This window comes from Lissotriton vulgaris, chromosome 2_2 (genome assembly GCF_964263255.1).
Source record: "Lissotriton vulgaris chromosome 2_2, aLisVul1.2, whole genome shotgun sequence".
NCBI lineage: Eukaryota > Metazoa > Chordata > Amphibia > Caudata > Salamandridae > Lissotriton > Lissotriton vulgaris.
The window spans coordinates 74,003,263-74,019,729 of record NC_141688.1 but is presented as its reverse complement, the minus strand read 5'-3'; the positions used below and the strand labels follow the sequence as shown (position 1 = coordinate 74,019,729).

Sequence of the window (16,467 nt, the reverse complement as noted above, 5' to 3'; positions counted from 1 at the left end):
GCATTGTTGCTGTTTGCTCCATATTCTCCTTCGACAGACGTTTGCAATCTATTCTCGTTCTCCCCTCTTTGCCTCCACAGGAATCCTTCCCTGCCTTATGATGTCTCCCTGGTTCCCTGCCCAGCTGACCTCGGATGTGTTGCCTTACCTATGTGGTTCCTTCCCCCCCCCTCCGTTCCTTCTTGTCTTCTACTCTTGTAGGTATGTCCTTCCTTTGTTTCTTCCTCTTCTCTCGTTTTTTGTTTTTTACCCTTCCTTTTATGTTTCAGCTTCCTTGTTTGTGCAGGAGTGATTACTTCTTTTTTTCAGGTTGTACTCCTCTTTATGCCTTCTCTCTTTTCAATCTGACCCTTTTGCACCTACTTCTAGTTTCCACTTTGCTCTCTCTTCCTGCATATTATCTCGTTCTCATCTTTCTTTTTCTTTTCCTAATCTCTCCTATGTATCTATCTTCTCTTATTCCATTCTTGTTCATGGGTATTTATCCTGATTTTGCCTATTTTATTTCTTAAGGATTACTGTTTATAGTATGTCACTGAATATTGTATCGTGGAATGTTAAGGGTATTAATTCTCCAATTAAACGTCAGAGAATTTTATCACACCTAGCCAAATTGAATGTCGATGTGGCGTTCCTCCAGGAAACCCACCTTTCCGACAGAGTCTTCAAAGCTTAAGAGAGGTTGGGTGGGTGAGGTTTTTATTCACAAGGTGATGGTAAACGTAACGGTGTAGCGATCTTGTGACGTAGATCTCTCCCTCTTACAATCATTTCGCAAGAGTCGGATACCAACGGCAGATGGACACATGTCAGATTATCTCTTAGAGGTGTTCCAATCTCTCTTCTTAATGTCTATGCTCCCACCAATGGCGAACCTCTCTTTTGGGCTGAGTTTTCTCAACGTATTACCCAATTTATGGATGAAAACTTTATCCTCGCTGGTGATTGTAACCAACCCTTAGATCCTTTTGTCGACAGGAATTCCGATGCCACTTATATTCCCAACAAATCACATAGACTCTTTACGTAAGCCATCTCCCAACATAAGCTTCTCGACTCCTGGCGACTTTGTAATCCGACCTTGCGGGAGTTTACTTTTTACTCTCCGTCTCATCGATCCCAGTCGCGAATGGACTACATTTTTGTTTCTCATAATCTTGCCCAAACACTCACTGTTGCTGAAATTGGTCCAATTTTACTCTCGGATCATGCCCCTGTTCTAATTAGCGTGGACATGAGCCCTAAAAGTGTTGGCCCAAAAGGTGGCTCTTTAACAATACCATCCTCCTGGATCCCAAATTCACCACTTCCGTCACTGCCTTTTTTGATAAATTTTTCTTGTCCAATGATGCTCCTTCCATCCCGAAACATACCATTTGGGATGCTTTTAAGGCAGCAGCACGCAACTTTATTATTTGCTATGTCACAAAGAAGCGTAGGATTGCACGTCAAGTCACTAAAAATCTTCTTTGTGACGTTAAGAGATTGGAACACGCCTGCTTCACTTCGCATTCAAAAGATAGTCTGATGGCTCTTGTCGCTGCCAAGATGAAATTTAATGACAAATCTACAGAAGAGGCCTCCTTGTATTTGTTAAAGTCAAGTGCTAAGTTTTATGGTGGTAGGAACAAAGCTGGGAAACTTCTTGCCAATTATCTGAAGGTTAAGCACAATAAGCTGAACATTGAATCCATTTATGATACCAATTCTAACCTACAGCACAAAGACGCCGACATCCTTACTGAGTTCTCCTGTTTCTACAAAGCCCTTTACACCTCTGAAACTCAACCCTCTCTCCATTCCCTCACACACTTCTTTTCTATCCAAAAGCCGGGACACTTCCCTCTTGACCGTTCCCTCTTGGAGACTGACATTTCGCAGAAGGAATTTCTCACTGCGCTCCAGCATCTCAAACTCAACAAAGCCCCTGGACTAGACGCTTTTAACGTTGAATTTTATCTTCACTTTTCAAAATTACTGATTCCAAAACTCCATTCTCTCCTAAACACTTTTGCTGCTCTAGGCAACTCCTCAAGGACCTTGTCCGATGCACACATTTGTTTAATACCCAAAGAAGGAAAAGATGCGAAGCATTGCAAAAATTACAGACCTATTTCCCTTGTAAACATGGACTATAAAATCTTCGCTAAGTCTTTGGCGATAAGGCTGGACCATTTGGATAATTGTACAACTCTTTCATTTGGCCCGCGACCTGCCTAGCAGGTCGCGGGCCTGTCTCCAAGCCCCCCAGATACCCTTTGCATTTCCTCTCTCTTTCTGCATTATTACCGGATATGTTCTCATTTGCACCTGCTTTTGCTATGTACCCATTGCAACCCTTATATTCAGTTTTATTGCCCATGAAGAGTTTTTGTTACTTAATCCCTTGTAAAGTATATCCTGACTATTCTTTCGTTCTTTCCCTTATTTCCCTCAATTCTTTTCATGTATTATGTATTGATGCCTTATTTTATGACAAATAAAATTCTTTTTGAACTCAAAAAGAAGTGAAAAATATATGCACCATACCTGCACTCTGTTGTTTTCTTAATATTTTTCCTTCCAAGCCCTCACATGAAGCAGTTCAAACAAATTACGTGTACGAGTGTGCCATAATCTAACTTAAAACCATATTGAGATGTTCAGGAGTCTTCTCTACAGAATGGGAAAGTGGGAGAGTAGTGAGGAACCTGTGGTTACACAGAGTATGTAACGGCAATATAATTCCTAAAGATAAGTAACTTGTACTTCTCATGGATACTTCCTCCCCCCAAATTTCTTTATTAGGTCTTATATCATCACGATAAAAAGGTGCAAATATAACAGCTGAATACATCGCTAAACTCTTAACGTTGGTAGCAAACAAGGTAATCCCAGCAATTACAAATTGAGGAAATTGGAATGGCGAAGAAGGGGTTAGGTGGAAACAAAAAACAACCAAAAAACGACAGAGCAGGCTGTTTGGGCATGGCCATAAAGCTGGAGGTAAAGCATCCTACATCTCTACCCCGATCATCAGGAGCAAAGGCAAAATCTAAGCTGGGCATACACACAGAGCAATGTGCATAATGGTAATAGGCAGAAAACAACCCCTACCAGCCATCAAGTGGCAATCGTAGGAGAGCAGGAAACATCGCGCAAGGAACGGTAGTTTGGTGGGGGTAGCGGATCACGGGCTTAGCTGTGCGAGCCACGTAACGTAGATGACAATGAAACAAACTGGTCGCAAGTAAGGAGGTTCAACTCAGAAAAGAGGGAATCGTTGTGCGTTCATGGAACTTGAACAAGAGGGTATCCAATTCCATAGAAATTGGGTATTTTCAGCAGTCTCTGGCCTACCCCTTTCTCAGAACCGTGATCTCAGCCCCAGAACCATACCAGGAGCGAGTACAGCCATCCTGAGGGGGTACGGAGTTGATTGCGCTTAACCAAACCCAAAGGCAAATCCAGAAAGCATACTTCGGTACAATTTTTCACAGTGTGTGGCCAGGGTGCAAGACTTCCAGCTGTGAAGAATGGGCTTGGTAACTTGTGAAAGCTGCATAGTAACTGCGGGACAGCACTGAGAGACGAACATGCACGTCCACATCATATAATATAGATCAGCGTTAGGGGTGTGATATCAGGGACAGTTGTTATTCGCCCCAGAGAGGAGCTGATTGGTCTTGATGGGTGACTAATCCTTCAAATGATGAAAAATTGGACGACCTTGAACCTGGAATTCCTGGAGACAACAATCAGATTAGCCACCACCATGTCCCACACCTTGTTGGGAAGGAATGTTCCTTTTTCGGTTTCCCATCCATCGCAGATTCCGGCGAGGGAAGTCTGACTGTGTTCCTCAGAGTTCCGGACAGCCAGCTGATCAATTTGTGAACGCATGGACCAGAGCATGGTATGTTAGGAATTGCCCTTTAGGGACATTACACTGTTCTACTAATTTCTCAAAGGACATTACAGAACCATCCTGGAAAAAATTGTCCACCCTCTCTCCCCTGGCGTGCAAACCCCGCAAACAATTAACCCCAAGTCCTTGGAGATTCTAGTAGGGGAATGGCTGAGGCATAAGTGAGGGGGAACTTCTGATGGATAGTTCTAACGCCAAATTCCTCACCTATGGAATACCTCCTCAAGGTGGAAGGTCTCAGGTGTGGGCCTAGATTAGGATGTCTTGCAGGACTCAATGGTCCTTCCATCAGACCTGGCTGCCAAGAAACATTTTCTGTGAAAGAATGCACCTGTGGAATGCTGCAGCATGGACAATATCCCGAACTAGCACCCTCCTTGCTAGCTCGGTCATAGAGGGTTTGGCCCTGGTAAAACATTAGGGTTCGTTCTTATACAGCATAGCAGCATGGACAATATCCCGAACTAGCACCCTCCTTGCTAGCTCGGTCATAGAGGGTTTGGCCCTGGTAAAACATTAGGGTTCGTTCTTATACAGCATATAGAAGATTTTAATGCAGAGAACTATCTACCTGAACAGAGTCTTTTTTGCACCAGTGTGCTTTTCTTGGTCCCAATCAACTCCACTAGTGAGGTTCCAAAAAGTTTCCCAATTGATTTAGGTTTCAAAAGAAACCTTCACTTGAAGCCAATCAAAAATTGCTCAAACCAGAAGTCAGTGCAATCTAAGAAACGAGTCATTTGTATGTCAATTACCAGAAACTCAAATCTAAAGGAAAAAAAGTATTTAATTAAAAAAAACTACTTTGTCCTCAGTAATAACTGCTTTTAGGTCGAGAATTCAAGACCTCTTCTATATACTTTAGTATATACTTATATGTTTATGTACTTTGTGGGCTCTGGCGATCAGTCCCAGGGCTTGTCTGCTTCCGCTTAGGGACTTTTTTTCTGTTCAACTGCCTCCATTTAACTTTCTTGATAGAAAACGACCAGCAGAGGTTAGTAAAATACCAGAATCACTTTAGCATTCTCTAGATTCTAGTCCATAGAAATTGTCTTCCAGGAGCACCCGTAGACAATAATATTTTTTTCAAATCTTGCATTTTCAGTGATATGACCAACAAAGGCCCTGATTTTATATTAAAAAGAAAGCTTGGACTATACCCATTTCCAGCTGAAAGGCAATATTTCACTCCATGCGTTTCCATACCTGGTGTGTCACGCAGTTTGGTGCTTACTTTCCCTTCTGGTTAAAGAACAGTAGATGTTTCAGCACCCAGGCTAACGTGCTGCATAGCTAAATACATATAAGGTCCCAAAGCCGAGAACAATTGCATTGCAAATGCTTGTTTTAAGTTTCGCCTACTAGAAACAGACATTGTCAGTTTACAGTGGGCTTAGAGACAGACCACCATTGCTTAATTGTCACTCTCAGTTGATTGCTATTTATTGGACAGCTTGTGTGGACTTTATTTTCTCTTCTTGCATTTGTCCCTGTGCTGTAGCATGAACGCATTAATGGGTCTTTCAACTGCTCACTTTTGAACCACTATTTTTTTACTTTTTGGCTAGGCACTCCACAAGAATGCATGCATTTTCCAGAAGTCTCCCTCACATACTAGTCTTCTCCCTTCCACCATACTCTGTGTTGCTCTCTTATCCCTGTGCTTCTTCCTTGTCCGCCTCTGTGTTGCACTTGCCCTAATGTAATTCAGCACCAGCGCTTGTTTCTTTTCATCTCCAGTGTTGCTTCCCATTGCCCTCCGCTTTGCTTCACCCAGCTGCTACCTCCTCTATGTTACTTCAATCCTTGTATTGCTTCCTTACCCACCCACTTCCTCTGTTTCACTGTAACCCACTCCCGCACTGAGTGTTGCATAACGCCACCCGTGCCTCCAAAAAGAAGAAACATGCTGTGCCCTAATTTTTATTTACTGATTCAAGTCAGAGGTTACTGTACATAATTCAGTTCAGTTCAGTACACAATTAACCAACACTGAAAAGAAGGAAGATTGAATTGCCTTTGCTGGAATTCGTACTTGTGATCTGCAGGTAATACTACATGTCAGGTGTTCTTTTAACTCTCTGATCCTTCTTACCATTATACTAGTGTAAGGGACTAGTTTGAAAAATGTGTTCAGTGGTTTATATGAAGAGCAAATACCCTATGCAATAGTGTCAGCCAATTCAGTATTATGTAATTTTCTATGTTCTCTATTCGTATTGATTTTGGTTACTTTGTTACAAATTAATAAGTAATCATTTTCTTATATATCTACACTTACTTCCACTTGTCCTCGTCTTTCAAAGGGCACGATTTCCATATACTGGTGTGGGTCCTCTTACCCAACATCATCTTTTTAGTTTCATTCAAGAGTCTATGCTTGGCCTTCTAATCTTCAATGTAACAGCCCCTCTGAGATCTGTCTTTTCACAGCAGACAATTCATAGCAAATCTGTCCCTTTGCACGTCCCCCCCTCTACTGCTCCTTGTCCTTTTCTGCCCTTATTACTCACTTACTTCTTAGATGTTTCTTCAGTCACCCACCTTATTTACTTTGAGATCGTTTGTATGTGTAAAACACATTCATTTATCACCTTACAACCACTTAAGCTTGGATTATTCTCCTCACATTTGGAATACTACTCCTCTATTTGTATTGTCCTCCTTACAATCCTTTTTATCCCAATCTAAATTGTTTTATCCGTGCCTGTGATGCATGCATATATTCTTCCCTGGTCTCTCCTGTATCACTGTACTTTTCTCTGAATTCTTTTAAATAACTGCATTCTAGCAGTCAGTTCCTAATCATCACCTTTCACAAACAATTTTGAAGCAAGTACAATTTATCAATGACCATGCTGAAAGTATTCCTAAATTTTGGCGATACAAAGGAAGGGCGCCCAATTTATCAAGAAATGTTATTTCGTTAACAGAATCTTTTTACAATTAACTCAACCCCAGATATAGCTGTGCAGCAGTGGGTACATTGGGCTGCCACCACAAGCTATCGACCAAAGCCACCCAAAGCTATGTGCCACTTCATATCATGTACAATTCATAGAAGGCCTGCGTGGACTAGGGTACCCTGGTAAATTTTTGGGGTTGCCTTCCTTGAACATATTTCACTATGATTGCAAAGTGTGAAGGTGTATTTCGGCCTCTTTCCCACGTCTGTATGAAAGTAGTGCCCCAGGAGTCAGAAAGAGGACTGACACGTAGACAGTCAGACATGTACAGGTAAAAGAGTGTGAGTAGGGAGCAGAGTGCAGAATGGGTAAGGCAGGACTTATGGTAGAAGAATCCTAACAATCCAATGTCTGCTAGCAGCTTTTGAGTCTGAAGGGTAATCGTACAGCTTCTGACCTGTCCCAAAATCCTCCCACCGTCTCTCTGATAAAAGCATAGTGAAGCTGTGTGCTGGAGTTTGCTATTTGCACTGCTGAAAAGGCATTTTGTGCTGTAATTATTACTCTGCTTTGTGTAGGGGTTGCGGGAGCTACTGGAGCATACAAACACTGCCCAAGGCAGTTTAACTGGGCCATTGAAATCTGTGGGTGCAAAGTGTAAATTGCTCGGAGGGATGACAAATAGGGATTTTTCCTACAGCTGATGTTTAGTTTTCGATTATCAAGCAGAAGAATCCAGCCAATACAGAGGCAAGCATCTTAAACTAATATATATCGGTTGTATGACACAACCACACATGCCTCAACTACATATGTCTTAACAACGCGGTCTATACAACGACCGCGTCTTTACTACGCATGCCGTTACCACAAATTACATTGTAAAGGCATGATTTGTAAAGGTATATGAGTGGTAAAGATTAAAACCCCAGTCCCCACCCCCTGCCCTAACATTTGTCCCTCCTGCATTGTAATCTACCCGCCCCTGCTCTATTAACTACGTGACCCCCTATCCCGAGCCCTAAAACTCGGCCCTCCCCAGCCCTGAAAATTGCCCCCTCGCCCCTCGCCCTGAGACCTAAGACTCGGCTCCCTGCCGTAAAAACTACCCCGACCTGAGCCCCACGTCCTGAGCCCTAAAACCAGCCCCACCCCTAAAACCTACACCCACCTCCCCCTGGCCCCAGCCCATTTCACCAAGCCACGTGCCGGTCCGTCCTACTGCATGCCTTCTGGTTCCTCTCCCCACCCATCCGCTCAAACAGCTAGAACGCCGACTGCCTGAACCACACATATGCATGGTTAAAGCATATGCGTAGTTGAGGTAAGAGTTGTTCAGCTTGCAGGGAAATGGCCCGCGTGCTCAGGCCCGCGTTGTAAAGGCCGTTTCCCATATGTATCGGTTTATTGAAAGGACTCCTGCTTCATACCCCTTGCATATGTGAAAACACTAGTAGCTATAGGAATAAAGAATGATCGAAGAGACAAATATACATTCGAGGACAGAAAATCCCTGCACTAACAGCAGTGTCCAACATCAATCTGTAACCTCATGCTCATATGGTAATAAAAATGACCATATTAGGTTGCCCTCCTGTATTCAGATACATTGTTCATAAGAGACACCCACCCATCTCACTTAAGCAAGGAGAACTAGGCACATTAGGAGTTTCAGACTCACCTCTCCACAGCACGATCCAGAAGGTAGAAGAGCGCCTGTAAAACCACCTGCTGGATGCTCTTGTTGGGGTGGTGCAGCTTGGCCGTGAAGAGAGCAATGGAGGCTCCCGAGGGGTCACGGACACTCTACAGGAAAGAAAAGAGAAGAGAGAAGTCTCATGAACAGACATAGTTCCAATGCAATCTGGTTGTTTCAAGATTAGTAATGTGGTGATTAGCAAGCTGTTTATGTGGGCTTTCCACTCCAAATCAAGCCACTTTGGGATTTATGGAAATCCCATGTTAAAGCTATTAAAAATACAAATACTGATCACTTATTTAAATGCTACAGAGGTGAGGAGTCAGAAACAGTATCACAAATGCATATAATGCTATTGCCAGGGCTCAAAAAGTGTGAATAAAGTACAGAAGGTGTCACGATTCTATGGTGTAATCAGTTATGCACAGGCAAAGCTAGTGTCTGAACCCTGGTTGCAATGCCATACAAGCTTAGATACAAAGAGCCCCTTTCCATAGATAAATTCCAATACCACTAATGATCAGATTCTAACATGTTCTCTCCTATAGGATCAGGTCTTACTGTGCACTGACAGAGGTCTAACTGTCCCTGTATTTGAATACACATCTTTAATACATATTTATAGTATGTAGTACCTCTCCTGGAGTGGTAGCTTTAGCAACAGATCCCCATTGTATGTTCTGGGTGTACCATCAGTGATGCACAGGAAAACATGTACAGTTCATTTAGTGGAAAGAAAGAGAATATAAGGACGGTCATAAACCGGGGAGTCTGATTCCTCAGGAGCAAGAACCCTCACACACCCAGATGGGTTTCAGGATTCAAAGGGCATGCTCCTCGTCGGGCTGGCTCTGCAATGTCCAACATGCACACACAAGAGGGCTCTTTGCTAGAGATCTTTCCTCCAATGCTTTATATGAATTTTGGGCGTGGGGCTGCTGATGTAGACTGATGTAGATAATATGTGTGCGTGAAAAGTGCGTATTAAAATAGACTAAGTAGTCCTCAAAAAGATTTTAAATGGGCAAGTCCACTTGTCTAATAAAAATCGTGGTGGCTATCAAAAGAGACAGTGATCTATGATAACTCAGTGAGTCATGTTTCTTGCTGTTGTAAATCGCTAATGATCTTGAGGCAAATCATCAGGGCCAACTTTCCCTTACCTACAAAGGTGTTGGAATTTGGGGTTATGTAATTCCAAAAGATTACCAATTTAAATTACCTAGATTAGTATATGTAGATACCTTCATGTCATATTTTCTAAAAACAGAACCAATTTAGGTTGCAGTAATGCCTCCTCAAGTGAGAGCAGAGCTAATGTTAATTTAGCGTGAGAATCACAGTGCAGAATCTGCAGGACGACCTACCCAGTCTCTGCTTCCTCGGAAAGACTGTGCCCTAAAAGATAATGCTAGTGATGCACAACTACAGAACGTGTGAGATACTCTGCCCAGGACTTAATACAAGTCATGTATAGGGACATAAATGTGACATTCCTTGCTCTATGTAAAACCATAATGGTCAGGTACAGAAAGTGTAAGAGACCCTACCACAGAAGGTATTATGAGTGATGTACAGGAAGGAAGGTGAGAGGGTCCCTGCCCCAGATTTAAATGGATTTAGGTACAGGTAGAGAAGGTGTGAGAGTACCCCTCACACGAGGTGAGACCAGTAATGAAAATATACCAAAGGTCCAAGTGTCCCTTCGATGGGAGTGGATATCAGTAATCAGCACACATGGAAGGGTTGAAGGTCCTTAGATCTATGACAGAGGATAGGCCACAGGGGCATGGCACACTGCCCTGAAGAAATATCAGTGATGTCTAGACACAGAAAGGGCCTATGCAACTGATTTGCAGATGCACATGATGTGAGGGTCACAGCAAGTACAGAAGGTGTGACAGTATACTCCCTGTAAGGGAATATTAACAAGGCACAAGTGCACATGATGAAGGGTGCAGGATGTGGGGTGCAATCAGGAATGCGCATGGACAGAGGGTATTATATATGTTTTTGCCTGGTGGCCTGTCACCAGCGATGTACAGGTGTAGCGGTCTAACAGTTTTTGCTCCGCGTGGGCGACATCCATGCTATAAGCATGCAGATATTTAAATGATGTCTGCAGCCGGAAGGGAGGACATAAGTGACGCATAGGTAAAGGAAACATGACAGGGTCTGGCTGGATATCCCTGGTACTCAGTTTCATACAATGCACCAGAGTCTTACGCACAACTATCAGAGATTCCGAAAGACACTTGGATGAGCTAAGTGCTGATCTATTGATTGGTGTGGACAGAGATTAGAATGATGGCTCTTTTTAGCAGTCACACGTGAGGCAGTCCACACGAGAAACTAAGATGGGCATGTCCAACCAGTTAGGTCCTTGATATTACGTAGAATGGATCCTTGCAGGTGGGGTTTTCACACAGGACCGAGAGGTCAACATACTGTGTGGCTAAAATATCCAGAAAAATTAATCATTGTGAAGGTAAGTATTGGTTTAGTACACTTCCCTTCACATATATATTCACACACACACATATATATATATATATATACATTTATATATACACACACACACATATATATATACACATTTATACACATATATATATACACACATACATATATATATACATACACATATATATACATACATAAACACATGTATACATGTACAATTACATACATACACACATACATATATACACATATACATATACACACACATACATATATACATACATATATATATATACATACAATACATACATGGCTAAGGCTTTAGTCAGTAACACCTTGGAGCCACAAATCTCTAATACATGGTTGTCATTAAGTACAGGTTTTAAAAAATGTCCCCAGTGCAAGGCTTGCCGCTTTGGCATCAAGAAAACACATTATACTAGCCCTTTTAAACCAGACCCGACAGCCATCTCTAAAAGACTGTCCTGTAAAACTGATTATGCAGTCTATGTGCTGGACTGTCCGTGTGGGTTGCGGTATGTGGGTAGCACCAGGTTACCAGCCCACAAACGGATACTCCAGCACATAAGGGCTATTACAGGACATGATCAGGCATACCCGGTTGCAAGGCATATTGAATTTAAACATACAGGCAATCCTTGTCATCTCCAATATTTTGTCATAGATACAGTGTCGCCATCTAAAAGAGGAGGGGATCGTGAGGCTAAATTGCGTCTCCTCGAGACAAGATATACATTGGAGCTCGATAGCAAAAACCCTAATGGACTGAATGACAGAGAAGACCTGCATACCTGTATCTAATAGTATAGAACCAGTTTATCTAGAAGTTGCCTGTTTCCCGGGGGGTTCTGTTTTAGGCTGATTTATGCAAGATGGCTTTTATCTTAAGAGAACACAAATGAGGTTGAGCGCTGTGTCTTTTTTTATCTGATGTTTTGTAGGCCTTTTATCCATATTCCAACTGTCGGTAGTAATGAAGTCTCTGTCTGCGCAATGCTATTTCTTTTAAGAATATAGAATAATGTATGTGCACACAGTTTGATATGAATTAATTTGATTTATTCTATATTTGCACTTTAACGCTTTTTGCACTTTCATGCACTTTGGGGACTTTAATTCAAATATGAAGGTTTGCTTTGTCAAAGTGAATATGAATTTTGAATTGTGATGCATGACCATTGCCCACTATGGGCTTTATAAAAACTAAGACAATCATTAAGTGTGTCTGATATTATGACATAATATATTTCTTCAAATTCTGTGCAAAAGAAAATGACAAACTTTTGTGTGATATGTTGATAGGCCTTGCTTAAGTGGTATAAAAAAAATCAGCAGACAATAGGAGTTGGGAAAAGGGCGTGAATTGCAATATATTTTTCCGCCCTTACTCTTGATGATATGGCTGTACTTGTATTCCATTTTATGAGCCCCATTATCAAACAATATTTTATTGTACGTAAGAATCTTGCGTAATTTGTACAGTATTTTATCTATCTCTATACTATACTTTGAGTCACGTGTCACATGAGTAATCTGTTTTCATGCACTGTCACTTTAAAAGCCCTTCAGAACTACACGTAGTATGTGAGGTGATCAAGCGTATGGTTGAAGCGAAACGCGTTATGGCGAACGCGCTGGGCACAATAAAACTGTTTTAATCTTTTCACCAGCAATTCCGGGGCTACTCCTCATCATTGCTTGCCTGCCAAAAGGTTTGTGTTCAGTGGTGACGACTGTGCATATATACACACACACACATATATATATATATATATATATATATATATATATATATATATATATATATATATATATATATATATATATATATTCACTGAAAAAACCAGGTCATGAATGATGTAATATGTGACATCATCAGCAGTGGATTGCGGGTGCGCGATATATAGTTAGTGCAACTAACTATATATGCAAATTTCAATGGTTTTGTGCGAGTAAATTAAGGTTTTGTAAATGCTAATCCCTAACTATATATGGTCTATAACCTATGGTTTTTTCAGTGAATTTTCAAGGTTTTGTAAATGCTAATTTTTAACCATATATGATCTATAACCTATGGTTTTTTCAGTGAATTTCAATGTTTTTTTAATAGCAAATATCAAAAGCTGTAAAATGTCAAGTACGTGGTAGGTAAAAACATTTTCGTATTTATGCACGCTGATGTGCTTTGAACGCTGCCCCCCCCACCCCCTCCTCTTTTGAAATTTCGAATGTACCTTTTTTCACTAATTTTCACTTATGTTCGCTTTCTGGTTCGCTACCCAGTTCGCGTACCGGCAGCTAACCACGCGAAAAATTAAATTTATTTTCTCGACATATATGAGCCTCCACAGCCACCCTCAGAAAACTTAGGGGTCAGGATACGTCTAAAGTACCCCCTTCTACCCATTCTGAACATTATTTACCCTCCATCTTGTATCTCAATTCTACCGAAACACAAAATGGAGGACTCCTGTAACGCTGCAGGTTCGCGTACCGGGACACGCACTGACAAGCACTCGCTCAAAAAAGGTGGGAAAGTAATTTACAGAAAGACCACTGGAGACACTTTCACCAATTAAACATTAGCTCATACTACATACCAATCCCTACCATTTTCACAAATTTCGTTGGAATACCATTTAGCCATTTAGCATGTAGACCTCTCTAAAATCCCTGAGGTAAATTACTTCACAAAACATATCGGAAGTGTTGGAATTGACCACCAATTAAAATATTACTTTCAATTTCTACTATTATATCATGACATTTGATTGGTTATGTACCTGAATATATATAAAGAAAGAGAGAGAGAGAAACACAGCCATTTTGACTACTACTTCTTGAAGTGCATATCCACTAAATTTCAACTGATAACTTCAAGTTGTATTTAAAAGGTAACATATTATTTAAAAAACTAAAGTATGTTCTGTCATGTAAGCTAATTAGGAAAACATTTTCTGATAGTTATATTCTATCACTCTGTAATACTTAGAGAATAAAATAGTCTTCTCTGTTTTAGTTATGGATGGAGTTAGACTCGTCTTGTATAATTCAGAATTGACTAAGAGTTTATTTGATAATTTTCTTCATATTTCTACTTCCAGTTTGATACCATACACTGCCCAACGAAAAAATCACTGTTTAAATAACCAAACTACCTGTCTGTACTGAAACCCAACAGTGCCCTATCTGTACTGATATATTTTTAAAAAATTCATTTTTCAGCATACAAAATGGAAGGACAACAGGAAAATAACTTGAAAATTGAAGCAGGAACAAAAAACGAGTCGGAAATTGACCATGAATTCTATGACGATTCACTGAACAATGAACTTCTGCAATGTGTGGAAGCGGTAGATTTTGTACTGGAAAATGAAAAAAAAAATGATGATTTTTTAGAATTTCTTTTAAATTTTGAGAAAGAATCAGAATAATAAATTTTTATTTCATAATTCAAAAATTGTTTGACACATTATTCATTTTTATATGTATATTGTAAACTAGTAGCAAATTGATTATAACGTGAAATCAGACTTTAAATATACTGTGCAACTTTTTTTTGTTACATACTAAGTTTGCTCATAGTTACTTCCTTTCTTCCACTATATTATCTCCAATGTGTATTTAACATCTCTTTATCATCTCCTGCCTCCATGTTGTTTCGGCTTTCCTGACAGACTATGGTATGAATTCCATATGCCACAATAACTTCTGTAACAACATGCAAGATATCTACAAAGGAAACGGCGTTTATTGATTTTTAGACTCTGCATTGGTACCTACATGTTGCTACGTAAATAAAAAAAACCAAAAAAAAACAACAAAACGAACAATCAATAAACATACAATAAGTTAAAAGTCAATCATTCTGGTTTCCTTATAGTACGCTCCCCAGACCGCTTTCCGGTACGCGTACCGGGCGCACCCCACGAAAAAAAAGGGAGGATCTACTATACCCCCTTATGGTCATTTGCCCCTTCGCTTTAGCCTCCTCTTGTTTCTCGATCCTACCGAGAGACAAGATGGCGGCCGCTACGGACTGTTTAGAATGTTGACAGACACCGGAGAGCCAATCAGCTTCGCTTCACAAAGCTCCGATACGCGAAAAGTACGCGAACTGGAGCGCTATCCGGGACGCTGTCACAGATATATAATTTTTTTTAAACGTTAATTTCTCAAAATCCACTGGAGCACATATATTGAGACCCAGCAAAGGCACATCGGGCTACCAGTCCCTACAATTTTGCCAAGTTTCGTGCAAATCCATTCAGCCTTTCGAGCTAAAAGTGAGGCCAAACGCCCTATGGAAACTCAATGTTAAAAACGCGTTTAGGGACCCCCTTTTTCTCGGCCCCCCCTTGACGAAACCCCCCCAAATTTTCAGGGGCTGCTCAGAAACAAAATGTGCCATTTTCCTGAAAATTTCAGCTGATTCCGTCCACAAACGCCAAAGTTATTAGACATAGAATTTTCAAAAGTTACATAGCGAAAAAATCCTAACTATATATACCTACTGGCGACCGCCAGTAGATAATATATATATATATATATATATATATTATTAGATCCAACTTGCCTCCCATGTGCTGCAGCGCAGACAGATACGCAGACACCAGATATAGACGCAGGAGACAGACTTGAATTTCAGATGGTGATTTATTTCATATTCGTGCAAAGGGTGCAAGCCTCATCAGACGCGTTTCGGGCACTGGCTGTGCCCTTGCTCACTGACAACTAGCCACTACTCTCCACCATACTTAAATACACAGTTTGAAAAAGCCCGCCAAACCATCACAATCATGAGTTTAGACATCAACAGAGGACTACACTGTTAATAGACTGAGAATTCCGGTAAAATTCGTCAGCCATCTTAAAACAGGGTAATATACATGAAAATCCTTCAACATAAATGTGTTATGGCATATTTTTAAGCCAAAGACATTTACTCCATTTCTCAAACATGATGAAATTGTTGAAAATCGAGAATGAAGTTAGCATAAATAAAAATTATTAGCACATATCATCATTGCATATCTCCTATCTTGACGTTCAAATACGTTAATGTCATACGATCGGGAACTCCACAATATAGTGCACGAACAATATTAAACAATACCAAGCATGTTTTGTATCACTCGGATATTATTATAAAACAGATCATTGCATTAAAGTGCATAGTGCATTTATCGATCACAATGATAAAAACTGTAGACTTGTGCAAACTGTTATATACAACGTCAACAATAAAGTGCAAAGTGCAGATGTAAACCAAAACTCAGTAAACATTCTTATTAGTGCAAAAAAAGGTTCGTGACATGATTAAACATTATATTTTCCTTTTTCCTTAGGTTAGGTCTCCCAAATACATAAAGAGATACACAGTAAGCAATGCTTATAGCTCAAATGTAATAGTCACTCTTGATTAAAACTGTTAGCTATGTACGGTTCTTATGATAGTTGGCGCAACA

The 16,467-nt window shown here is 40.6% G+C and overlaps 1 protein-coding gene across 1 annotated transcript in view; it reads right to left on the bottom strand.

The window, feature by feature from the left end:
- PTPN9 (protein tyrosine phosphatase non-receptor type 9) overlaps positions 1–16,467 on the bottom strand; it is a 354,751-nt gene that overhangs the window by 112,260 nt on the left and 226,024 nt on the right. Inside the window, exon 4 of the mRNA XM_086959304.1 lies at positions 8,498–8,622. Coding sequence (XP_086815430.1) covers positions 8,498–8,622 — 125 coding nt within the window. The remainder of the gene's footprint in view (positions 1–8,497; positions 8,623–16,467) is intronic.